Below are 25128 nucleotides of genomic sequence, written 5' to 3'. Positions count from 1 at the left end.
TAAGGTTGAGGCCAACGCTATAGCGGAATAGGAGACAACAGCAGCCAGACTCGCCCCACAATCTGTTTTCCCTCCATTTCCTTCTCAGGGCCTTTGCTCCTCTCAGCATCTCAAAGGTGAGCCCAGGGGAGAGGTTCAGTCCAAAAAGGCAGAAGCAGGCCCGGTGTCCACAGCCCATGTGCCAGGCACCTGACTTACAAGGCTTTTCTTCCTCCTGTTCCTTTTGGGGTCTGGGGGGTCTGGCCGCCTTGTTTCCTGCCCTGAGTCTCATGCCTTCCTAAAGGTTGGATTGGACTGTTTTGTTCCCCCTTTTTCTAATTCCCTCCTCTCTGGCGTCTCTCCCAGACCCTGCCAGGAGGAGCTCTAGGTGAAGCAGGGGGTGCATGAGTTCCGGATTCTTGCCATGTGGCACTCAGTCCTCCTTGGAGACTAGTGGGAGGCCTCAGTTTTCCCATCCATAAAAGGGAGAACTCCCAGGCCCATTTCTCCTCTTGTGTTGTGGGCTGCTGAACCCGGGGGAGGGGGGGGGCGGGGGGATGAAGCGATGTGAAGGGTACTTGGGGCTCTTGTGACTTGAGTGTTGTCTGGGACCCTGGGGCCCGAGGGGCTTCTTGTCTCAGGTTGAAATCTTTTTATTAGAATGTCATTTCCTTCTCCATTCCCCGGGAAGGGCTTTTTGAATGTAGCATATGGGTCAATGGGAATATATAGGGAGAGAGTTATTTTTGAAAAAAAAAAAAAAGCAATAATTTAACTAACTGAAATATGCACGAGGTAGCACAATGGGATGCAAAAAAGCATTAAGGTGGGAGCCAGGTCTCCCAGGTTCTAGCCCTGCTTGCACCTTGATGATGCTGTGGCCTTAGGCTAATGTCCCATTTCTGAGATGTAGTTTCCTCAGGTATAAAAAGGATGCTGCACTAATGTCCTCCAAGGCCCCTCTCGAGTCCAGGGCTCTGTGGGTCTGAGAAGTTGAGGTTCAGTGGAGCTCAGGGCCGTGGAACCAGAGGGGTTGCAGATTTCCTGTGTTCCAGCTGGTGTGCTCTGTGCACGTAGCAAATGTGTGGGGAGGGTGGAAGGGAGTGATCGGGGAGATCTAAGAAAAGGTGGGGGAAGTGACAGGCAAAGCCATGGCGCCCAGAGCTGCTTCTCCAGCTAGAATCTCCCAGCACTCCCTGCCCAGGGAGCCGGGATGCCCTGCAAGTCTGCCTCTCCCACTTCCTGTAGCCGGGACGACAACTCCAGGCCCTGTCTGGGGCATCCTAAGTGCCACTTTTGTGCACGTTCTCTTACACACGCACACACTCACTCTTCGCAGGTATATCTCAAGGACCCCTCCCTGCACCAGTTTATGTAAAACCCTTTGCACCTGCTGATGAGCCCATCTCCGAGCTGACTGATCCAACCCACCTTTTTACCTTGCCTTCTGCAAGGAGAAGTGCCTCAGGCTGCAATCTGCTGTCTACAGACTGAATGTGCATTTTGCCCAGTGGTTTGTGATGTGCCAGTGGTGAGACAGGCTGATGACCGTCTTTGGATGGAGAGCCCCAGTTTCCCAGCGCTCTGCCAACGCCATGACTGACTCCTGACCCCGGCAACTTGCTTCCTCTCTTCCAGCCTCTATAAAAGGTGGCAACGAGACCCATTTCCTCCCTACCTCACCTGAAGGCTTGCATTGCCAGGGTACATTGTATCAGATGTGCCCAGGTGTGGCTTGAACTTTTGGAGACAGACATCTGGCTAACAACCACGAAGATGGGCTTTCAACTAGAGAAGGAAATTTCAGGCTTCAGTGTTTGGTGGGCTCCTTGCAGGCTGGCCCAGAAAGCCTGGTGTTTACCCTGAAGGTAGTTGCTGTATCCAGCAGGTGATGGGACTGACACCACCACCAGAACCAAGAACCAGAGTCTGTTCCCAGAGGATGAATGCTCCAGCTCTCAGACACAAGAGCAAGAAGAACAGCAAGAGATAATTGTCCCGCCATTGCTTCCCAAAACAAACAGCTCCCTAAAGCCAAGTCTCTGAACAATTGAGTAGCAGGGGAATGAATCCTCTAGCCTCCAGGCTGTACCCCAAGATCAATGCCCACTGTGCTGGGCTGTGGTGGCCAGTCCTACCTGGGATCAGAACCACAGACCATGAAGACTAAACAGAAACTTTGGCTGTTCACAGGGGAGCCCAGGAGGTCACGACTATCCACTACAAGGGCGAAGTGTGAGGGCTACCGTGGACATCCCTGGATTAACTTGTTACACTGAGGAAGAAATCCTAAAAACCAGGAGCGCCCCACAAAGTGGGCAGCCACTCTGGCAGAAGCTGCAGGCTTTGGAATTCAAGGGTTTCCTAGTGGGCTACTGGACAGTTTCCCTCCCCTTGGGCAGCCTTCCCTTCTCCCTCAGCTCATTCCTGTGTTCCATCCTAGAGGCGGGAGGAAGGCTGGAGGGGGAGATGGCAGGACCCAGAGATTCTCAGGACTCTCCCAGCCTTCGTTGCCATGGCAACATGGCTATTTTTATCCCATTGTTCATGATGCTCAAAGCTCTGACTTTCTCTGCTCCAGAGAGGCCAGGCTGGCTTCTGCCTTCATCCTTCAATGCAACACCTTCTCCCGGAGGCCTGAGAGGAGAGAAGAGGAACGGAGGCAGCCAGAACCCAGTGGGTCACCCCTCAACCAGGGGAACTGTTTGATAGCGCTTTGCCTCTGCACTTTCGAGCTTCTGGCTTTCTAGCTGGCTTAGGCGCTCAGCTTTATATTTTCAAGGAGATCCTAACTCCCCATGGTCTCCCTGAGAGGCTGCTCCCGAGAAAAAAGGAAGAGCTGCTGCTTGCGAAGAGCTTTTCCCACACAGCTCTGACACCGGGGCGGCTGCCCGCCTTGGGAAAACTAGACCTGGTTCTGAAGAATGTCCTATTGGTACAAGCCAACCCCCAGCCCCTTGAAAGGGATTGGAGACCTAAGTTTGGTTAATTCACAATCAGATACACTTAACATAACTCCCTAGCCCCTAAACCGGTACATCCCTCTTCATCTGCCCATCCGCCAAAGAACTGGGGCAATTGGGCTTCACATCTTCGTCCAGTCTTTATGCCCAAAGCCAGTCGGCATACATTCTCCAGACTAGAAAGCAGGCTCGTAGGTTCCTCTCCTTCCCTCCCTCCCACACAGCCTTGTTTCTCTCCAGAGGCTTGAGGTCTTCAACTTTGACGATGCTCTTGAAGTCAGGGTTTAATAAAAGGATTTCTTAGTCCATCCTCCTTGGCCCAGCCTCTGGTCCTCTCCCTATGTCCCCATCCCAGTGGCAAGGTGCCCCTGAGGGTCAATGGTGCTAACCTTCCCCACCTATATGCTCTGATGGTCAGTGAGATTTGAGCCCAGCAGCTGGGGTGGCTGGGTTTGAAGGGAGCATTTCATGCACATCCTTAAGACCATGACCTTGGAGACAGGTCCTGGTCTTAACCCAGTAAAGTAGCAATTGTGTTGTGTTGGGCTCCTGCACTGAGGTTCCACTTCAGCTGAACTGACTCCTGGATGGCTAATTTTTCTGGGGTGGCTGGAACCCACGTACCAAGCCTCTAATTGGTTTCATTTTGGCTCAAGACGCATGGTTTCCCAAATCTATGCACCTGGAGTAAGCACTTTTCGGGTTGCCTCGGAAAAGCATGCAGGCAAACGCTGCTCTGTTAATTGCTGTAATAAACAGACTTTATTATATCCCTTTGCAGTAAATGAATTATGTTGTCAGGGTAGATGGGGCATCCGTGTTTATTTCGCACTGTGATACACTGCAGCAGCGGAAACTAAACATTTATTTCCACCAACTCTGCTGGGAAGACAGGAGACTGGGAGGAAGAGAAGCATGGACATAAAGTGGGGTGATGGGGCCTGAGGAAGCTTTGGGAGACACACTGAGCCCCCAGAACTGTGAGCCTTACTGTGCTATCTAGAAATTGAGGGAAGGCTGGCCTCCTGCTTCCTAGCATCTCAGAGAAATAGTAGGGTAGATCTGGCTGGAGGAGATGGGGTGGGAAACAGGGAAGATGGTCTACGGCTATAATAAGAGCACATAGACATAAAGGTGCTTTTATTTTTTACAGGAGAATAAAGACCTTTAGCTGGACTTTTCAGGACTATTGACAGAACAAATGAGAATTTTCAGACTTACAAGGAGAAAAAGATGCTATAAGATGGCATAGTATTAAAAACAAGAATTATATCATATAGTATGTGAGTTATATATCAATAAAATTATTTTAAAAGAATTATTATATCATAACTCTGCTTTGATTGGAGGGCCAGAGATTCCAAATTATCACTGAAGCAAGGGGTCCTGGGTTGGGGGGAGCAGAGAGCTAAAGCCATCTAACCCCAAAGAGCATCCTGGAAGGTATGCAGTGGCTTGGGACAGGATAAGGCTGAAGCGTCACAGGCTGTGCCTTAGTTTAGAGCAGTGGACCGGCTGCTCCTGAGGGGTCACCCCTCCTCCCTGTGCAGCCACCATAGTGCTAGCACATAAGCACTCAATAGTGGTCATGGAAATGGGACAGATAAGTGCCCCACACCTTTCAGTATTCAGGAGTCAGCTGAGATGCCTGCCTCAGGCCCTTCTGCTATCAGTACACCTTGTGTGGGGAAACGTGAGCTGTGCATTGTTGCAATTCAATCCATCCCATCAACATTGAGTCCCGACTGTGCCAAGCCCTCTGGGAAGAGCTGCAGGAGAAACACAGGGAAAGCAGACATTGCCCTGCTTCTGGAGGAACTCACAGTTTAATAAAAAGCAACATGCCGAGGCTTGAAGGATGCAAGATGCCTTAGGCAGAGTAGGAACAAAGTGCTTTGAGGCATCAGGAGCCTGAGAGCGTAACTGGAGAATGGGGAGGGATCAGGGATGGCTTCACAGTGGAGGCGGGATTTGAGCTGAGACTTGAAGGATAGAAAGGAAAGTATGTTCAAAGCACAGATCCCGGGACACCCCACTCCTTTGTGCTAACATCTACAGACGTTTATCCATAGCTACATACACGCACATGCACAGCCAGCAGTGACCTTGCAAGCAGGTGCTATACGTAGCCTCTTCTGTCCCAGGTGGGCCCTATTGCTCCCAGATTCCTCTTCTCTCCAGGAGTCTGATACCTGACATTTCAGTAGTGCTTCCTCCCTTTTACTTCAAGCTTTGATGTCCTGGGGCTTGTCATCCAGGAGGGAGGCGAACACTGGGCAGTTATCAGGCATTAGTCCCACAGCACTGATGGCTACATCAGGTTCCCTCCCAGAGGAGGTTTCATTAGGATGGGAGAAAAAGCACCCGAGCATCAGTGGTATCTGGCCCCAGGGTGGGGTTGGGGGCGGGGGAGAGGCACCTAGTGTGGGGAAGAGGGCAAATAAAGGGGAGCTGGGAGGTCTGACAATGGACTTACCCTAGCTCACAGCTCTGCCTGGCCAGCTTATGCAGTCTACGCATACTTAAGCTCCTTCGCTCTCTAGACCTCCTCTCTCCTTTTCCTTTCCTCTTCCGTTCTCTCTCCAAGTCCGTTTTCCCCTATCCTCCTTCCAAAGGATGCCCCTTCATGTCCCAGTGCACTGCCTGGGTCCAGAAGACTGGGGAGAGAGGCATGGGCTGGCTGTCCTAAAGCTGCTCTGTTTTCGTCCTGGCTCTGCCCCAGCTAAGATGCTTATTAGTGGTCAGAAAGACACGTGACTTTGTCTGTCTTGACCTTGGTTTCCCTACTTATAGAATGGGGGGATCTCCGCCTCCACCTTCCTTACTTTTAGTTGGCTATGTATGGGAAGAAGAGCACAAGACTTGGGCTCTGATCTCAAGTCTCTTCATTAGCTATGGCAGCCCAGAGAACTCAGTCTTCCCAAACCTGTTTCCCCTATGTAAAATGCAGATAATAGTGCCCACCCCATACGCTTTTTTGAGGATCAAATAAGTTAGTACGTGCCGAAATGTTTACTTAACTCAGTGCCCGGCACAAAGCAGGGGTTCAGTAGAAGTTAACTGAGAGGTTAGTTGAAAGAATTAAAAATGGCAAGAGATTTTGCACATCCCATATACTGTATTGCCTCTAGCACAGCGGTGTGGTGTACTGAAAGTCAGTTGGGATTTTCCCCGCCCCCTCCCCCCAACTGGCTGAGCGCTCTAGGACAAGTCACTTCCCTCGGCCACATTTTTGGGAGCATCCTGCAGGCGGCGCTCTCCCATCATCTCAGCCTCGGCTGAGTTGGGGCTGGGGTAGGGAGCGAGGGGTGAGGGGAAGTGTGAAGGAAAAACAGCCCCACGCATCGCTCACATATTTACATCGGAACTGTCAAAATAGTTATTTTTAAGTCGAGTTCCGTCTGCTGCAGGTTTAAAATCGAGCAGGGCGGGGGCGGGGGTGCCCCGCTGGGGAGCGGGGGCGGCGGGCGCGGCGGGCCGAGTGCGCGCGCGCGGAGCGGCTGGCGGTGCGGGGGCTCCCCGGCCGGGCGGCTGTGCGCTCGTGGGTGCGGCCTGTTCCTCGTGCTGCTTTGCCTCCGGTTTCGGGAGCCGCGGAAATCCTCGGCGCCGGCTTTATCTGCCATTCCTGGCTCTCCGGAGCTGATAGGAAGACTTCCCCTTTCTCAGGGGGACCGCACATCCCATCCTAGCCAAGATGGAGATCCTTCCTGTTCTCACCGTCCGTTGAAAAGGAGACTCCACGACTTTGGTTGTCCATCTGCCCCAGTCTCAGCCTGGAAGTTCCCCGTAGCCTACCTCCATCCCTCCTAGCTACATCTTGGGCTCATTCCATCTCTAAAGCCAGACCTCTTGGGCTCCAGATCCAGGTCTCATCTTGAGGACCAGCACCCCGCCCAACACTAAACGCCTCCCCCCCCCCCCCCGCCACCCACCCCAAGCACAGCCATCCACACCACAGTCCTTCCCAGGAGGACTGGTCGACGTTTGGGTGAGCCTGAAGCTAAAGTCCCTTGGGTTCGCAAGCAATGGAGAGAATGACTTAGCCTTACACGTCAGGCACGGCAAGGTTTCATTTTTCTCTGCAAAGTGAAGGGCCTGCGGGTTTGACACTCGTGACGCTTCTTTTTGGCTCGCTCACTCTCCCTCTCAGGGGCAGTGGGATTTGAGACAGACGCTGGCTGGCTCTCCTGCCATCAATATGTGTCCCAGCCCTGTCCAATGTCTGCTCTGTAATGAGTAGTGTTTCGGAATGTCACCTCTGTTAATGGGGAAGCGGCACCTGTGCACAGCCGGAACCACCTCTCTGTCTTCATTAGGCAGTCCGCAGCCTGGCTGCCGGCCGCCCTCGCTGGGTGACAGATGACAGGGATGAGGAGTGAGAGCCGCTGTCTCCTGCTGTCCAGGATTCGTTCCCAGACAATGACCCGGAATGCATGTCCCTGCCGGCCCCCTCCCCCAATGGACAGCTGGAAAAAAATGCCCTTCCAGGGCAAGGTGCAGCAAGGAGAGATGATAGCTAAAAATCGGGCGAAAGAGTGGGGGTGTTGTTTCCAGAAGCGCAGCGCCCCCCAGCCACTGTGGTCTCTGGTCTAGCTTGCATTTGAGAGTCTTCCCCTCCCCCACTCATCTGTCTTCCTCGGCCACCTTTTATGTCCCTTCTGATAAATCTGTGCGCCAGGCAAAAGTCACAGGATGAGGGTGTAACAGTGTTCTAATTCCAGACTTCCCTCTCTCCAGGCCTGTATATTGCCTCCCAGCAAAATCCTGCTCTCTAAATCTCATCCCTCATATCTGCCTGAGACAATGGGCACTGAGATGAGTCAAGCCCCCAAATGGGATGAGACACTGCACTGACGTGGCTTCAGAGGGCCTCTGCTATCCTGATGAAAATATAACCCCTGACACTGTGTTCCTCTGGGTGGGCTCAGTGTCTCCCCCCCACCCCCCACCCCCAGTCCCGAGGCTGTGTTACATCACTGTGGCATCACCTTCATCTCCTCCACTGGCCAAGCAAGTTAAGTTGAACTCAGAAGTGTCCCTCGGTACTGTCTGTGTGTTGGAGGTGGAGGTGGACTGGTCTGACTTTAGAGGGTTAGGAGTGGTGGTGATGCTTACTTGGAATTGCCTGAGGCACTGTCTCATCCAAAAGCTGCATGGGTAGTTGGTTTCTGAACTGGGGCCGGTGGTGGAAGTGGCTTCACTTTGCCAGGCTCTCACTTTGAAGGGCTGTGAGGGAGCCACCCCGGGGGCTGGGCTCTACCCATTACTCCTCTTCCTTGACTCAGTGAAGGGCCCCCTTATCCACTTAGATGTTCGAGCCAAAAATCATCCTTCAGTTCAAGCCAGGGAGACTTCCTGACACCCCTCACCTTCCACCCCACATTCGATCCATCACCAAATCCTGTTGGCTCTCTCTCCTAAATCTCCCTCAGATCTGCTTATCTCCATCTTGTCATCTTGCTCTCCCATCTCATCTTTACCACATTCCCACTCATGCTGCTCCAGCCACCCTTTCTTGCTGTTCCGGGTACAGAAGCATGACCCTCCCTGACCGCCCATTCTAAAAATTAGACCTCTCCCTCCCAAGTCCTTCTCTGTCGCAGCTGTCTCATTATCACACTCTGAAGTTTTCTTATTCACTTCATCTGCTTGTCTGCTTTCTCCTCCAAGGGCATAAGCTCTCAGAGGGCAGGAACCCCATCGGCTTTATTCACTCTTAAATCCACAGCAACAAGAACAGTGCCCAGCGTGTGATGGGACTCAGGAAATATTTGCTGAAGGAATGAATGAATACAAATGGTACCCTGTCCCTGTGGCCCACATGTCATTGTCTCTGTAGCCTCCAGAGACATATTCCTCAAACACAAGTATCATCATGTTACCCCTGCTCTGTAACAGGCAAAATGTTGGCAACTGTTGAAGCAGAGTGGAGGGTATGTGTGAATTTCATTGTACTTTCACTTTATTTGTTTGTAATTTACTTCTGTTTGAAATGGTTTAAAAGAAATTGAGCTTGAAAACTGTGGAAGCAAAACAGAAAATCATAAAACCTTCAGTGGCTCCCACTGTCCTCTGGATAAAGCCTAGAGCTCCTGCTTCTCATGCCCTGAGGTCCTTCGCTCACCGGCCCCGGCCAGTCTTCCAGCCTCACCCCTCACCAGTCAGCCCGCTGCTTTGCACACTCAGAGGATCCCTGTGAAACAGCCACCCTTCTTAGTACCAGGAACAGGCAGCATTTTCCAGAACAGTTGTATTGTTTTGAGTATAGAATTGTAGATTTTGTGTGTGTGTGGCTGATGGAGCTCCTCCTGCAAGAACAGTAAATGTACATTTGGGCCATTAGGGTTTTCATCTCTCTTAGCCTTGTTCTTGGCTCCATTCTATGCTCCTGCTTGTTCTTTCCTCTTTTGCTTCCCCCCTGATTATCTCTCTGTGCCTGTCTTCAAACCCTTGCCAGTGCAGAGTCTCCTTTAAGCCACGGGAATTCACCTCTCTTGGGCCTTCGGGGCAGGGATGGCTGTCTCTCCATCTTGGTTTGTCTCATCTCTTATTATTTGGCTGCTGCTTAGCAGGTTGTTCCTTATGCCGAACACCATTCTCTTACTGCTATGCAAGCCTGTTCCTCCAGTGAGTTCTTTCTTTCTCAAATGTCCCTTAGAGGAAAAGCAGATCCCTGATTGGTCTTTAAAGGAGAACAAGCTGCATTCACTTTCCCCGAGTTCACAGGGAGACGTGGGCGATGATACTGAGTGAGGCTGGGAGATGCCGCATCACACCTGTGTGCCCTCCCCACCAAGAACCCCAGGATAGGACCGCGGTTCCCTGGCAGAGTAATAGGCTCTTACTCACAGCTCACACTTTTGAGCTCTTACCATGGGTACTACTGAAAATAGTGTATTTAGCACTTGAGGTGCGTTAACTCAGTCCTCAGTCATTCCATGAAGAAAAGTACTATTATATTTCCATTTTACAGATGTGAAAGCCAGAGCCCAGGGTGACAGAGCTTATAGTTAAGTGCAGGTGCAGTATATAAATGGAGGTGGTCTGGCCCCCGAGTCTGTGCCTTACCACTCTGCATTTGCCTCTAGGATCCTCTGGTGGGTCCTGAGTTCCTAGCTGACACTCCACAGCCTCCCTGCATTCCCTCTACTACTGTTCGTCATCCTTTCACAGGAAGAATAGGTCAAAGGAGCCCCCTCTGTCTCCCTCTCTACTGCATCTCTTCCTCTGCAGTGCATCTTGCCAGCACTCTCCGGTTAGTCTTCCTGACGGCCCTGCTGTCATCACTGAGCACCCTGTCAGAGGCCTCCGGGGGCTACCCACTATTGGCATCAGAGGGCCCCAGAATGGGATGATCCTGGAGGCAAAAGGGACCTGGAGCCCTACACCTTAACAGGAAATCCTAGGGCTCTCTGATTCAGCCGAGTCCATCCACTTACGTAAAGCGCATCTTTTGCTGAGGCTAGACCGCTCTTGTCCCCATTCTTCCTCCGAGCCTTGGTTCATGATGTGTCTGTCCTTGTCTAGAAGGTCCATCCTCCTGCTTGCTGCCTATCCAGACCTTACTTGTTCTGTAGGTCCCACTCTGAATTCCACCTCCTCCAGGAGGCTCTCCTTGAACACCTCTCACCCCTAACCAGTGGTGATTTTTGTCTCTGCTTCTAAATTTCTGCAGCGTTTATAGATATTGTGTTGGTATCTAATTATGAACTTTGACCTCTTACCTTTTATCTTATATGTTATTGTCTTGTTTCTCCATTTAGAAGCAATACCTTTGAGGACAAAAACCCCATTTTAGATTTCTTTCTATGGTCCACAGATTATCCAAGATTTCTTGCATGTGGTTTATGCACAATAAATCTGTGTATACAGGACCTAAAGGATACCAGGAAGAGAGCCCTCAAGATCATAATTTGTCAGCATCTAAGGATTGGTTTGTATTCATAACAGGACTAGAGGATTGATCCATTTTGGTTTCCAGAAGAAGCACAGAAAACAGGGTAGATGGGTAGCTTCTTAACTTTGGGCAGCAGTGAAATTCTTCCTTTAAAGGCAATCCTCTAAGGAGCCCAATTTGTAAAGCTGGCGGGGGTGGAGTTGTTCTGACTGCCCTAGAGTGGGGCTGCTCTGTGCCCCCAACCCCTCCATGGCAGCTCAGAAGAAATCTCCGGGCTGGAGTATCATAGCTTGAAAACTGCTAGTTGTGGGAGGTTATAGCTCAAGTGGCAGAGCGCATGCTTAGCATGCATGAGTTCCTGCGTTCAATCCCCAGTACCCCCTCTAAAAATAAATAAACCTAACTACCTACCTCCCCCTGCCAAAATTTTAAATTTTTTAAATACATCCACAAATTAAAAACAAAAAAACCACTAGAGAAGATCATGGCTTGCTTCGCATAGGAAGCATTTACTAAGTTGGGTGTGGAAGGAAGAAACTATATGCACTCATCGTATCAAAAGCGTGTTTGCTGCTGTGTTTATAAAACAGCAGTCAAGCGACTTTCTTCTCTTCTTGTCACACAAGTCTATTTATTTATTTATTTTCCCCACTCAACTTGTTCATGCCTTATTCTCTTGAGGAGAAGATGCTTCTGCCAGAGCCCTCATTGTATTTGATTAAACACTCTGTTCACTCCTCTGTTGTCCGCATTAAACAGGCGGCTCCTCGAAAGCAGACACCCTGCTTTATCCATCTGCTCATCTTCTGTCTTAGCAGCGAGCCTGGCGTGTAGTAGGTGCTCAGTAACTAAACTCCCAAGGGTTCTGAGGAGGTGGAATTCAGAGTGGGACCTACAGAACAAGTCAGGTCTGGATAGGCAGAAAGCAGCAGGGTGGGCATTCTAGGCAAGACAGCCTCCCCTCAATGAGCCAGGCCCAGCCCGTGGCCTCCGTGGGTGATCCACGCAGAATTTGAGTGCAGCGTGGCTTTCTTCTGCTGCTCAGCCTGAGTCTGAGCAGCTACACTGCCCGCCCCTCCCCTGCTCCCCCTTCCCCTTGCCCAGCTGTCATGGGCTCCGAGAATATTAGTTAATTTTAATATTAGCCGAAGAAAGATTAATTAGGAAGGCAAATTTTCTCTTAAAAGTGTAATTAATTCCAAAGCCGAATAGAAGAGAGTTATGGATTATCTGCGTTGCTGCTGCCTTCAAGTAGTGTGGAGAATCAAGGGTTGACTAGGCGAGTACAGGGTAATTTTTTAAGTGTCAGTGCTGTGTAGAGCAAACTCCAGATGGTTCCTTGTGAAACAGGCTTGTGGCTGAGACAAAAGATGTAGACCGAGGTGGGGCCTGTGCAAGTGAGGCAAAGAGGAACCATCCGATCAGACGTCCTGTCCAGGCCGTTCCAGCTCCTAAATCGTTCCTGAGTCATGTGTCTTCCTCTCCAGTCCTCCTGCAAACTGGCCTGGTCCCGAGTCCGAATCAACTCTTTTCTGGACTATTGTAATAACTCCCCCAAGTAACCTCCAGACTCTGCCCTACCACCTCGTTCTCCACTCAGAATCCAGCCTAAATTGTATCAAATGCATAAACACATCACCCTCCATCCAGTGTCAGTCCATAAATTTAGTCATGCCATGTCCCACTTACAAACTTCCAGAGATGATGGGTTAACTCCTCAGCGTGGCCCACAGAACTCTTCATCACTTGGCCCAACCTGACCACCTGGCTAGAAGTCTCAGCCCAAATGAAACTTTGAACCCTTTGAACCTTCCGATTCTGGGCTCCTGCAGCACTCAGTTAACGGCTTAGTTTATTTTCTTACCATCATTTCCTTTCTTTTCTCTTTAAAGAAACGAGCTCCTTAAAAGAAGGATTGTCAGCTTTTGTCTCTTTGTATTCTCTTCTCTCTCTCCCTAGTTGAGGCCAAGTGTAAAATCTGTCCCGTAGGAGATGATCAATAAAAGTTTGTTGGAAGAAATTGGTCAGTTAATGATTTCAACAATGATGCCAACCAGATTAGCTTGTTAAAACCCAAACTTCCTCCTTTCTCCCCCAGTCAACAGTAAGTACAGCTTGAAATATCTGCAACAATGCCTCTGTTCTTCTTTGTACCTGCCTCTCTGGGGCTCAGAGGCAGGTGGCTTCAGGAGGAAAGTTGTGGGAGAATGGCAAGCTATGCAGACGGCCGCCTGACAGCTGCTGATCTTTGCTTTAGTTGATTCCCCTCTTTGCGAACGGTTATTGGCAATTGAAACTGCAAATCTACTATCTGCTCCCCTATGTAAATTGCATTTACATTTAAATTGTGCATTCTTCCAAAGGATGGGGTTAGTAAATAACAGCAGATTAAACTTGAGGAGAGGAAATTGTGCCCTGCGTCAAACCTGAGACTGAAGTGACATCTGGCTTTTACTATTTCCGTTATTTCAGTTTAATAACAGCATGTGGCATTAAGGGAAAAGAAATTGGATCTACATTTTAATGAAAGGAGGAAGCTCTCAGGGTTTAGATACCTTATCATCTTGAATACCTAGTCGATTGGCAATTAAAACTTGTTTCCCTGGAGAAATGGAATAAAATATCTTTGCAGCCATGGAGAGAATAAAACAAAAAACAAGCTAATGACCAGGACTTCACAGATAAAACCAAGGGAAATGGGTGCTGTAAACATCAAAACCAAGTATTCGCAGGGTTCCACACAGCACAGGAATTCTTAAACAGAATAACACTGAGAATAGAATCATGGATATGCTGTTGGAATCATCAAGAAAATAACTTCAGACAGAGTGGTTTTGCACTTAATAGGGGGCTCAACCCAGTCAGATCATCGAATTGAATCCTTTGTCAACCTAGCGTGTTTTAGCCTCGGAAGTCTGATCAAGAAAATATTTTAGGAATGCCTGTTTCATCCCAGTAGTCTGTTTAAATGGAAGCGGTTCCACCTGCTGGCTGCTCTTTTGTTGAAAGCAATTCTGGGAAATGTAAATAAAATGCTTGTGCATCCTAATAACCCAAGCCTATCATTTATTTGCTTTGATTGCAACAAATGTGTCAATTTTCAGAGTCTTTGTTTGGTGAATCCAATGTTTGGATGCTGGCAAATGTTTGCATTACATGTTTGTTTGGAAACTGATGCTCTATTCAGAAACTCTGGAGCCATCGCCCTTGGAACCACAGCCTGGGATCACTCAATGAGCCTCCCTGACCATGCACGCAAAGATGTTCAGCCCTTTCCCAGAATCTGGAAAGTGTTGAAATGGTAGAGTCCCATGGGCAAGTGTAAATGAGACAGAGTTGCCTGAGAAAGAGACTGGATGTAGAAATTTTCTGAGGGTAGGGCTTATGAAGGGTTAGAATAATGGAAAATATTTATATAGTATTATGTGCCAAGCACTTTATGTGTATCATAACTCAGTGAATCCACGTAACAGCCCTCTGAGGTGGGTACCATTGTCATCCCCATTACAGACAAAGAAACCGAGACACAGTGAGGTTAGTAACTTACCCCACCCAGAGTCACCCAGCTGGTGAGAGCCAGAGCTGGGATTTGATTCCAGGCAGGCTGGCTCCACTGTCCCTTTAACCCCTTCCAATGATTCCCTCCCACCCCTGGTATTTAATTAAGGCATTGTGTTTTCACAGAGCTACATTTTGTCTTGCAAAATTGTTTTAAAAGTCTCCGCAGTCTTTTTTGAAATACCCAAGCTAATAGTCTGAGAGGACTTCCCTTAGACAAAATAAAGCAACAACAACCAAAACCAGCCTTCTGCAATATAGATAGTAAAATCCGTGCCAGAGGTCTGACAGGAGTGTGCAGAGGATGAAACGAGATGATAGGAGAAGCTTTGAAAAGGCCAAACCATCCAAATTCTGCAACCTATTATTTATGTATATGCGATACTACTGATCCTTATTCCTAAATGAGCAGTTCCTTAACAAGTTAATACAGGTTTCTTTCCACTTTCCCATTTTCCCTAGAGTCTATGGCCAAATTACCCATCGACTACTGTGAGTCTTTTGATGATGGCCTAGACGCTTGAGTCTGTTCGATTTCTCCTTTATTGTCCCAGTTTCTTGGCACCGTTTGGCTTGGTAGCAGCTCCTTCTCACTTCCTGTGCATAATGATAGCTTCCCTGCATCTCTTGACATTTTCTCATGGCAGTCTGCCTATGAAGTCGACAAGTGCCGCGTTCTGTTTGAACTCAGGTTAAATTAATCATCTGACTTTCACATCAGCCTGTTACCGTGGGGGTTACTGATGTCACACTGTCAGTATTATGATTAGCATAATATCTAACAGGCAAAAAGGGATGGGCTGCTGGTGGGAGCCCTTGGGTGAAACTCACCCAGCTTTAGTAGCCAACCCAACTGCATAGACTTTAGACAACCATGTAAACCGGTAAGTGGATTAATCACTCAGTTGGATTCTATTTGAGTATTTTTCTTCCATATGTGTGTTCCCTCTAAGCAATTGTCTAGTGTCACTTGAAATTGATGAGGGCTCTTTTGGAGGTTATTTTGGGGGAAGGTAGCCGAGCAACAGACAGCTGTTCTCCAGAAGAAGTGTCACAGGATCTGCCTAAGCTAGCTTCCAGTTTTAAAAAAACCAAAAATTTGAGGTGCATTGTCCTTTTCCTTCATAACGTTAGGTTGTTTGCTAGTGGCCTGAATGAGTCAACTCAGCCTCCCAAACACATAGAAAAGAAGGAAACTGACATTTACTAAGCACCTACTGTGTACCAGAATGTGATTCTGGTCAAAGCATAGCTTTAAGGTGGAGAACTGGTAAGTGAGGCAGTTCTTGAACAACCCTGTTAAACGTGACAGTTCACAGCTTTTTCTGGTTTGTGTACAATGTTCTCCCTAATTGGACATTGCCTGATCACCAACAAAGGCAAAGTCATTACTTAAAATTGGTCCAGGTCCTCCTATGCTGAGTAATTGTCTTGCAGTCATTTTCACTGCAAAATAAAAAGACTGGAAACATGATAGAAACGAGGTACAGTAAATAAACCCCTAAATTAAAAATTTCTGATAAAAGTTTTGACAGATGCATGTCAAACCTTTTAATGTCTTTTCAGGATTTTGTTAAGTGGTTGGAGGGGTCTGTTTGCGGGGATAAAGGCATCAGCAGAATAAAACTGATTGAACTTGAGGTTGTGCAGATTTGGAAAGCCATACCAAGACTGGGTAAATCTATATAAATCAATTTGTGTGCCAGAGAATGAATAGCTGACTTTTTTTCAAATGCCAATTCAGCAATTACAAAGTCTGCTGGCGGTTAATTAAAAACTACCATCTCGTTATGTTCAGAGCTAAATTACAAGTGTGAAAAGACTACTGTTTGCAGTAACTGAATGCTCCCTACTCTCTGTGCTCTCATCAAAAGGAGGGCAGGGATAAATAACTTTTATTTAACTCACTAAAAAAATCTCTCTCAGCTCTTTCATATTTAATTAACTTCTTATCTTCTCAGAGCTTGGGTCTTACTCAGAGTTCCTAAGCAGTAATGGAAATATTTGTTCATTTGGTGCGGAAGATTCCTTTTACGTTAGCTGAGTAGAAAAATCAGAAAAAATTGAACCGCAAAGACACTGGGAGAAGTGACACCCATCCAGAGCTTTGCGTCAAGGCAACTAAACCCGAAAGAGATTTATGAGAGAAAAACAGCAGAAAATGGTGGTTTTTGCCTTGTTACTTATGTACCTCCAAGTCTGGGGAGTTGTGGTTGTAAACACTTTTGTGGACTGGAAAATTTTAGTTCTCATTTATATGTCTGTCTTAATGAACTTACTGTTTTTGCTATTTCAAGGATTTCACTGTCAGAAAAGAGACCAAACTTTTACCACCATGGTGGATGTGAAGTGTCTGAGTGACGCTGAATTACAGAATGAACTTGGCAAGCTTGGATTTTCACCCGGCCCAATACTACGTACGTATGCAGCAAATATTAGAGTCTAGTCAATTATTACTTAAAAGCTACCTCCGAAGATTTAAAATTATTTACAATGGAAGGGATATATGCAATAAAAACCATTAAAATAGAAATAGGGAAATTGAAAAAAACGACCGGAAACCATAAATAACCCAGATCCTACTCATAGACTAGTAATTTTGATGCCAGAGAGAAAGGATTGGTTTTTTCCAATGGTGAAAAACTAGTTAATCTTTTTTTTTTTTTGAATTGAAGTATTGTTGATTTACAATGTTGTGTTAGTTTCTGGTGTAAAGTAAAGTGATTCATTTATATACATATATTCTTTTTCATTATAGGTTATTATATTGAATATAGTTCCCTATGCTATGTAGTAAGATCTTATTTTTTATTTATATTATATATAGTAATTTTGTATCTGCAAATCTCAAACTCCTAATTTATCCCACCCTCCTTTCCCCTTTGGTAATGATACATTTGAAAAACCAATTACTCTTGATTATATTACGCTGGATTTTTGGTTTTTCCCCATTTCTAGTATGTGCACTGTATTAACTATCTATGTACCTATTGTCCATATTCCCCAGAGACAGGATGTACGGCTTTGTCAGCCGTGTTCTCCGATGCATCCAAGGCCTGCCTCCATGGCTAATCCATAGAGGCCTCACCTTAAGTGTTTGTGGAAGGAAAGGAGTGAGGGGAGTAGTTGCGGGGTCCACCTTATTGTAAAAGCTGTAATTAGCCAATAATGAAGCATGCAAGCATGAAGAGCTAAGTTGTGAAATATGTTGAATCCAGTGAGCTCACATATACAAACAGCAACTTAACTACCCTCCACTTTCTTCCTCAGCTTCCACCAGAAAAGTGTATGAGAAAAAGTTAGTGCAATTGTTGGTCTCAACTCCCTGCACACTGCCTGTGGTGAACGGACCCAGAGACCAGGACAGAGCTCAGGACGATGATGACAGTGAAGGTACCATCAGAAGCTGTACTGCTAGGTAGCCACCATGCACTTACCCAGCCTTGTCCCGCACGACTTGTGCAGCCTTAAATGGTAGGCAGGGTGACCTGTGAAATAGCCCTGTGGCCTGTTTGCACACAGAGCCTGGAAAATAGGCCCCTGGGCTGCAAAAGGAATCTGTAACTCTGTATTTACACGCATGCCGGTGACTCAGTGGGGTGGGAAGTCCAGACACGTTCTCTCACTAACCAGAGCCAATTCTGTTTGATTTCTAAAACCTGGAAGTTCTTGCAGGTAATTTCCATGTCTCCTTTGAGGTCTCAACCTCTGCTTTGCCTCAGTCAATAAATCTGACATAGTTCCTTCGGATTAAATGATTGCACATCCATTAAGAAAGATGAACCAGATTGTACCTCCCCAAAGTCCCGCCGTGCCTGCCGCCTTCCTGACTTAGTGGGAGCTGACCGCAGCTAGCCTTTTCAGGTCCTGGGGTGGGTTCCCTTTTCAGTGGCCCTTGCGCCCCAGGGGCACCCTTCTCCCACAGGGTGTCTAGTTTGGGCTCTTAGCGGGTGGGCTTGAAGATTCCCACAATGCATTCCAAGGCGCTTTCGTTCAGTAGATATTTTTTAGGAGCCACAGTAAAATAATAGGAAGTATCATTTATTGAAGGACATCAATGCATTTGTGGCCTAATACGCATGGTCTCATTTAACCTTCACAACACTTAGCTGAAGTTCAGAGAGGCCCAGTGACTGGCCCAACATAGCTGGGAAGACACCCCAAAAGATAAACATCCATTAGAATGTACCATGAAGAGCAAGGTCCGTCTGTCTTCATCACCACTGTGTGTCCAGCTCCTAGAACAGTACTAGGCACGTGGCAGGAATTTGTGTATGTTGCACATCCCGTGACAGAAAAGTGATAGAACTGAGCGTTGAACCCAGGTCGGGCTGTCATAAGTGTGTTCTTTCTACCACAAAGTCTACTCTTCTCATAATTCCTACTATGAGGATGAACACATGACATTCTTGACAACGTCTGATCTACAAAAATTGGCAATTTCATATAAGCGTTCAACCAAAAGTATATATAAAAAGATACATGCCTGTGGCCCTCTGAAAAGTCCCCTGTAATGTCTGGAGGTGGCACAGGCCCTAAGAGCATCCCCAAGAGTCGGGCCCTGCTGGCCTCGTTTGGAAAGGGCAGCAGGGTTTAGGGGCAGACCCCACTGGCCCTTGAGCGGAACAGTTAGCATGGGGGTACCTCAGGACAAGTGGCTACCCCAGACCCTTTCTGGTTATGGGATGTGTTCAGAATCTTGATCCAGACCTGGGGCTGCCTCTGTTCCCTGCCCTAGATAGGACCTGAAGGGACTAGACCAGCCCTCTGATGAAATGCAGTGTCAGACTAGAAGATTCCAGAGAGGAAAGCTGGTACGCTTACTGCTCACGACAGCCCAGGGCTGCAGGTCAGAGCTGCATAACCAAGCTGTTGTGGTCTCGAGCCAAGCCATCCTGGTTCCCAGCATGCAGCCCTCCACAGAGGTGCATTTATGCTAGGGCTTGGAGAAAACCGGTCCTTTGGTTCATAAGCTTTGCTGTTGCTTTAGACTGTCCACCTGCTGCTAGCCAACTAAGGAAATCAGGTCAGAGGTGGAAGCTCTGGTTCAGTCCTCCTCTTGTAACGCAATTCTGTGATGTCAGTGGCCAGTGGTTAGAGCAGGTAGAAAACCTGCTTCTCGAGGCCGGGTCTGAACTGACACTTGAGTTTGCTCATTGGAGGAGCCTCGCAGATCCTGGTGCCATTAGAATGGAGGGGTTGACATGGAACTCATGGGGTCTTGTGGCCATCCAGCCTTGGGCATTTCACAGAAACACCTAGTCCCGAGGTAGGGTGGCGGTGGAGGGGGCGGGGCCATTCCAGATTAAGGCTGAGCATTAGGTCATCCCGGCAATGAGTGGATTCAATTTTTCTCATCCCCCTCGCTGTTTTGGCACTGGGTAGACATTGCTTGAATGATCTAACCTCTTTTCTAACTGCCCAAATATTTTTGACTTGAGGAGCTCAGTTAAAACCCCCTCCATTAAGAGCTCTGCCAAGTGTGCCGCAGCACCCACCTGCTCCAGGTCAGTCAGAATGCCTCCCCCTAGGCTGAAGCCAAGGGTGGATTAACAACAACTTTTTCTGCTCCTGGTGGTTCCCCTGATTTTAAAGACTTTTAGCACAGGCCTGGCCTTCCCTTCCCCAGGTGCTTCTTTGGATACAGAAGGAGAAACCCTCCTGCCCTATCTTGACAGTCAGGGATGCATGAGGCTTATAGCTGGTTTGAAGGGACAATGATAGACTGAAAACAGCCGCCCAGCAGCTCAGACTCCGCCATGTTACTTCCCTCAGAGGCGTACAAATATGGTGGCCTCCCCAGTAGGAGCCCTCCCCGCGTTCCCAGGGGAAGATCTTGTGTGTCCCACAAAGGCCATGGCAGAAATGCTCTTTTCCCTCAGAAGGGCAAAGTGAATTTTCTCCCCCTCACAAAAATCTTTCCTCTATTTTTTTGGTGGGGTAGGTAATTAGGTTTGTTTATTTATTTATCCTTAGAGGAGGTCTTGGGGATTGAACCTAGGACCTCATGCATGCCAAGCAGGTGCTCTACCACTTGAGCTATACCCTCCCCCTAAAGCTCCCTTGCCCTATGACGTAAAGTATCCCCTCCTACAGTTGCTGTGTATTCCCTTTGCCAACTCGTATGTTCTCATGGCCTATTTTCCTTTTGTTTCCCACGATCCAGAGCTTAATGCCACTATCATTTTGAAAGGAAATATCATACTCTCATCAGAAAAAAACAAGAGACCCCAAAAAGTATGTACAATTCTAATGCATGAATACTTTTACACATATATTAAATATAGGAAATAGCGCTTGTCATGGGGATAAGGAGAGAGCAAGTCACTACATTCTGTTGTAATGGGAAAAGTCTAGTTTTTAAAAGCTCATTTTTAATGCAGGTTTCTGTTTTGTGAAACTTTTCCTTTTTAAAAAAAAAAAGTTGGGGGGAGGGTATAGCTCAGTGGTAGAGCACTTGCTTAGCATGCATGAGGTCCTGGGTTCAATCCCCAATACCTCCTCTAAAAATAAATAAACCTAGTTACCTCCCCACACCAAAATAAAATAGTTAAACAATATAATAATAAATAAAACATAAACTTATTTTTTAAAAATTAAAAAAAGATTTTAATGGAGGTACTGGGGATTGAATCCAAGGCCTCACTCATGCCAAGCAGGCACTTTACCACTGAGCTACACCCCCAACCCTGTTTTGTGGAACTATTTCCACGTTCCAGCACAGGGCCCGGAGTAACAGTGTCTTCCTGCTCCTCCCTGAAATAGCAGCCACCCTCCCTCCCCTCCAGCTGTTGTCCCCTCTCTCATTTCGCCACCTGTGGTCACACATAGACCCACAGTGAGCCTGGAACAAAGGTGAGTTTCCTGTTCCCTCTCTCCCAGACACTGAGGTCTGGCTTCTACCCTCATCACACTGAAGCACATGGCCTGGGCTGTGAGAGGAACAGGTTTGAGGGTGAGGTCTAGCTGGCCTAGAGACCCTGCCCTTCCACTTACTAGCTGCGCCCGACTGTAATCAGTGTAAGCCTCCCTAGCTCAGTTTAACAGCAGCCCCCACCGCGCAGGGTGGCCGGGAAGGGAGAGGCTGGTAAATCCCTTAGCTTAGCGGAGGACACCACGCATCATTAGCTGACATAATGAACTCCAAGACGTCACGGCTAGGGACTCTTTCAGTCTTCTGCGCCCTCTCTCTTGGCCGTGTCTTTGCCTCCCACTTCCCACCTCTATGTCATGACTCCACCTAGACCTCCACACAGACCCCTGTCCTAGGCATGGGTCTGCATGTCCCACCGCCTCCCAACACATGTTGTTTATAATCAGGAACATTTCCAAGATTAGAGAGATGTATCTATGCTTTTCCCCATGGTTACATCCCAGCATCTCACACTTAGGCTCCAGGACCAAGTTCATTTCCACACACTCCAAACCTGCATTTGTGGCTTCTCTTTATCTGGTTGGTTTCGCCGCTTTCCCACTGTCCAAGGCCTCAGAGTTATCTTGCAATGCTCGCTCCCCACAATTCCTCACATATAAACAGCTGCCAGGTCCTATGGATTAGAATTAGAAGCTTTGAAAAAGTATCGCTCCTTCTCCTCCCTCTGCTGTTATCCTTGCCTGCATCCATATACTTTTTAAAAAATTCGAGCAGTTGCAAAATCTTCCTAACTGGCCTCTCTTTAATTCTGGTTCAGACCTACCAGCAGAGATTGGATCATGTCGTTCGTTTACCTGGAGACTTTAGAACAAGATGCAAAGTTCTTTTTTTTGGTTTATATTTAAGTATAGTCAGTTACAGTGTGTCAATTTCTGGCATACAGCACAATGTCCCAGTCATGCGTATATATACATATATTCATTTTCATGTTCTTTTTCATTAAAGATTATTACCAGATCTTGAATATACTTCCCTGTGCTATACAGAAGAAATTTGTTTTTTAAAGATGCAAACTTACTATACACCATGAGGAGACTCCAGTATCTCCTGTCACTTCTCCTCCCCCACCATCCTTGCGTCCAAACAGTACTTACTTGTTTCTGCACCTCTCACACTTTCTTCCCACATGCCTTTGCCTCAGCTGTTCTTTATGCCTGGAGTTCTTTTCATTTTCCCACCCCATCCCCATTTTTCTTGTGGTTAAAATCCTGTGATCATGTAAGGAATGTCTCAAAGGCCAATCCTGTGCATCCCTTTACAATTGCCTTTCATCCCCTTCAGTGGCTGTCACGGGTTCTTGCATACAGTAGGAGCCCAAAGCTCACCCCATCAAATCTACCAAACAGCTCTAGTGACAAATAGGTAAGTTTGCTAATATGACCTAGTATTTAGACTACTTGCTGAGTTTAAAGACCAAATGAAAAGAACCCTCCAAATAAACGTTCCCTCAGTATGCTGTGACTTTAGCTTCCCATTTCAGCAGAATTCAGATCTGATGAAGGAATTCTGATATCTCATCAAATTTTCTAAAAGAATTTTTTAAATCTTCCAAATGGCTCATTAAAGGAATCCTTCCCATTCACACTAAACCTCGTTTGCACAGGAAATCCTTTTGTATAGTTCCTGCAAAGACGTTTACAGGAGAAACAGCAGCTTGAGTATTTAAAACACATGAGGTGGGACCAATACCCTTCAGTCTTTGCTTTACGTAAACCCCAGATAAAACCCCATCAATATTTTGAATTGGCAATAGAATTAAATAGAAATTTTGTGATGGCATAAAATGCTTTGATCTGAAGGATTTACGTAAGCCATTTGGATTCTCAGAAGGGCCCCAAGACACCTGTTCAGCTTTAACTCTGAAAGTAAATGTAAATAAGCACTACATTTCCATGTAAAACGTGGCAAAAAGCGTGTTCATTGAGACACTTGTCTAACACCATAGACTTTAATTACTTAAGAGCAGTGGTCTGTACCTGACAGTCTAAGTACTCACAAAGGTAGCATTTGCATTTCTTTGAAACACCAATGAACACACATTTTCCTCTCATTTTAGTAGGCTTCTAGTGGAATGCAAACCACTTTGAGATTTGGATTATGTCATTTCTGGACATTTTTTTATACTGTAGGTGTGTGTGCGTGTTATGAAATCCCATGTGCGGCCCGTTTGATGTGGTGATTGAGACCACCAGGAAAGCCAGGTCAATATTTTTATTTTAATTTTTTTTCATCAGATAGACTGCACACAGCTTATGCATCCATTGATAGAGAAGGCAGTTAAACCAATGTGTGTAATTCAGATTCTAAGTCTCCTTCTCCCGAAGAGGGAAAAATAGGGCTTGGGGGCAGTAGCGAGGCAAAATAACCTACAGTGAGGTTGCATAAAGTGAGGTTTGAGTAGGGTGACTGTATAATTTGTCATCCCACAGGATGCTTTTGCGAATGAAAGACTGACCAGGAGGGATGCTGGATTAACAGGAGTAAAACAGGACTGTCCTGGCAAACCAGGACGTAACAGTTACCCTGGACTTGGGAGTAGGTCCAAAGGGTGAAGTGTTCATGCACCCCTGTGTGCCGGGGCTGCTGCATCCCGTCCACAGAGGCCAGCGGGCCCTGGGAGCTGCGTGCTCCCAAGCGCTCCTGGCCCCAGCTGAGGGTTTCCTTCTCTCCCTGACACAACACGCTCTTTCCTGCCAGAATCTCAGCTCATTCAGTTCTCCCAGCCTGGAGTGCCCTCTTCTCATCTTGCCATCCATCCTATACCTTCCATGAGGAGCTTCTCAAAATGTGTTCTGTGGGTCTGGACCTAGGAATCTGCCTTGTCAGTCGACCCCTACTCGCACCTTCTGCTCAGGATCTTTTGCTCTAGGTTGTAAAATTTTGAGGGTAAAAAAAAAAAGTTAAATTTTTTTTGAGGGTAAAACCTACATCTGAAACCTTTGTATTTGATTCAATACCAGGCATATGGAGAGTGGTGGGAGTTACTCAGTTGCTGTTAGTGGAACTGAAAGGAGCCTCTGCCCTATACTGATGTGGATGATTTGTCTTTCTGGCCCCCTGTTCTGTGCCATCTCTTAGACATACCTTAATGTATTCTCTTGAGAGACGGTGCTTACATCACAGTGAATTGATGACCATCCGGGGAATGACTGAAACAAAGCTTCCACCCCTGGGTCTCAGCCTGTGAGTTACCAATTATTTGTCACATACAGGGCCTTGTGCCAGACCTTCTTGAGGAAGCAAATGGTGCAGAAGGAGTCCTAGCTCTTGTCCTGAAGAAGTTTAAGTTGTGCTCTGCAAGCAAAGAATATGTGTATTGAAAATAGACTCGGGAGGGGTAGGGAAGGTATAGCTCAAGTGGTAAAGCACATACTTAGCATGTATGAGGTCCTGGGTTCAAACCCCAGCACCTCCTCTATAAATAAATAAATAAACAAACCTAGTTACCTCCCCCCTCAACAAAAATAAAATAAAATAAAAACTCTAGAGTCAGGCTGCCTGGGTTCAAATTCCAGTCCTACCACTAACTGGGACAAGACACATGCCCTCTCTGGGTCTTAGTTTCCTCATCTGTAAATAAGGGTAATAATAGTTTCAACTTCATAGAATGCTGTGAGGATTAAGTTAAAGTATGTAAAATAGAGTAGTGATGACACATAACAAGAGCTCTCTAAGTATAAATAAGAATTATTCTTATCATTAATATTATTATATAAGAAGGATGATATTTAATTACCTGTAATACAAAGCAATGTACTTAGTGAAAAATAATATAATGGAAACTGAATCTTTGGTAT

At 47.0% G+C, this 25128-nt stretch overlaps 1 protein-coding gene across 1 annotated transcript in view; it reads left to right on the top strand.

Moving 5' to 3' along the window:
• The window catches only part of LEMD1 (LEM domain containing 1), a 58078-nt gene that overhangs the window by 17042 nt on the left and 15908 nt on the right, over positions 1-25128 (top strand). The window contains exons 2-4 of the mRNA XM_032466461.1: positions 16695-16814; positions 17668-17790; positions 20564-20634. Of these exons, the coding sequence (XP_032322352.1) occupies positions 16733-16814; positions 17668-17790; positions 20564-20634 (276 nt within the window). The 5' untranslated portion in view covers positions 16695-16732. The remainder of the gene's footprint in view (positions 1-16694; positions 16815-17667; positions 17791-20563; positions 20635-25128) is intronic.

Source organism: Camelus ferus, chromosome 23 (genome assembly GCF_009834535.1).
Source record: "Camelus ferus isolate YT-003-E chromosome 23, BCGSAC_Cfer_1.0, whole genome shotgun sequence".
NCBI lineage: Eukaryota > Metazoa > Chordata > Mammalia > Artiodactyla > Camelidae > Camelus > Camelus ferus.
The sequence above is the reverse complement of the archived record's forward strand: the minus strand, read 5'-3'. Positions and strand labels throughout refer to the sequence as shown.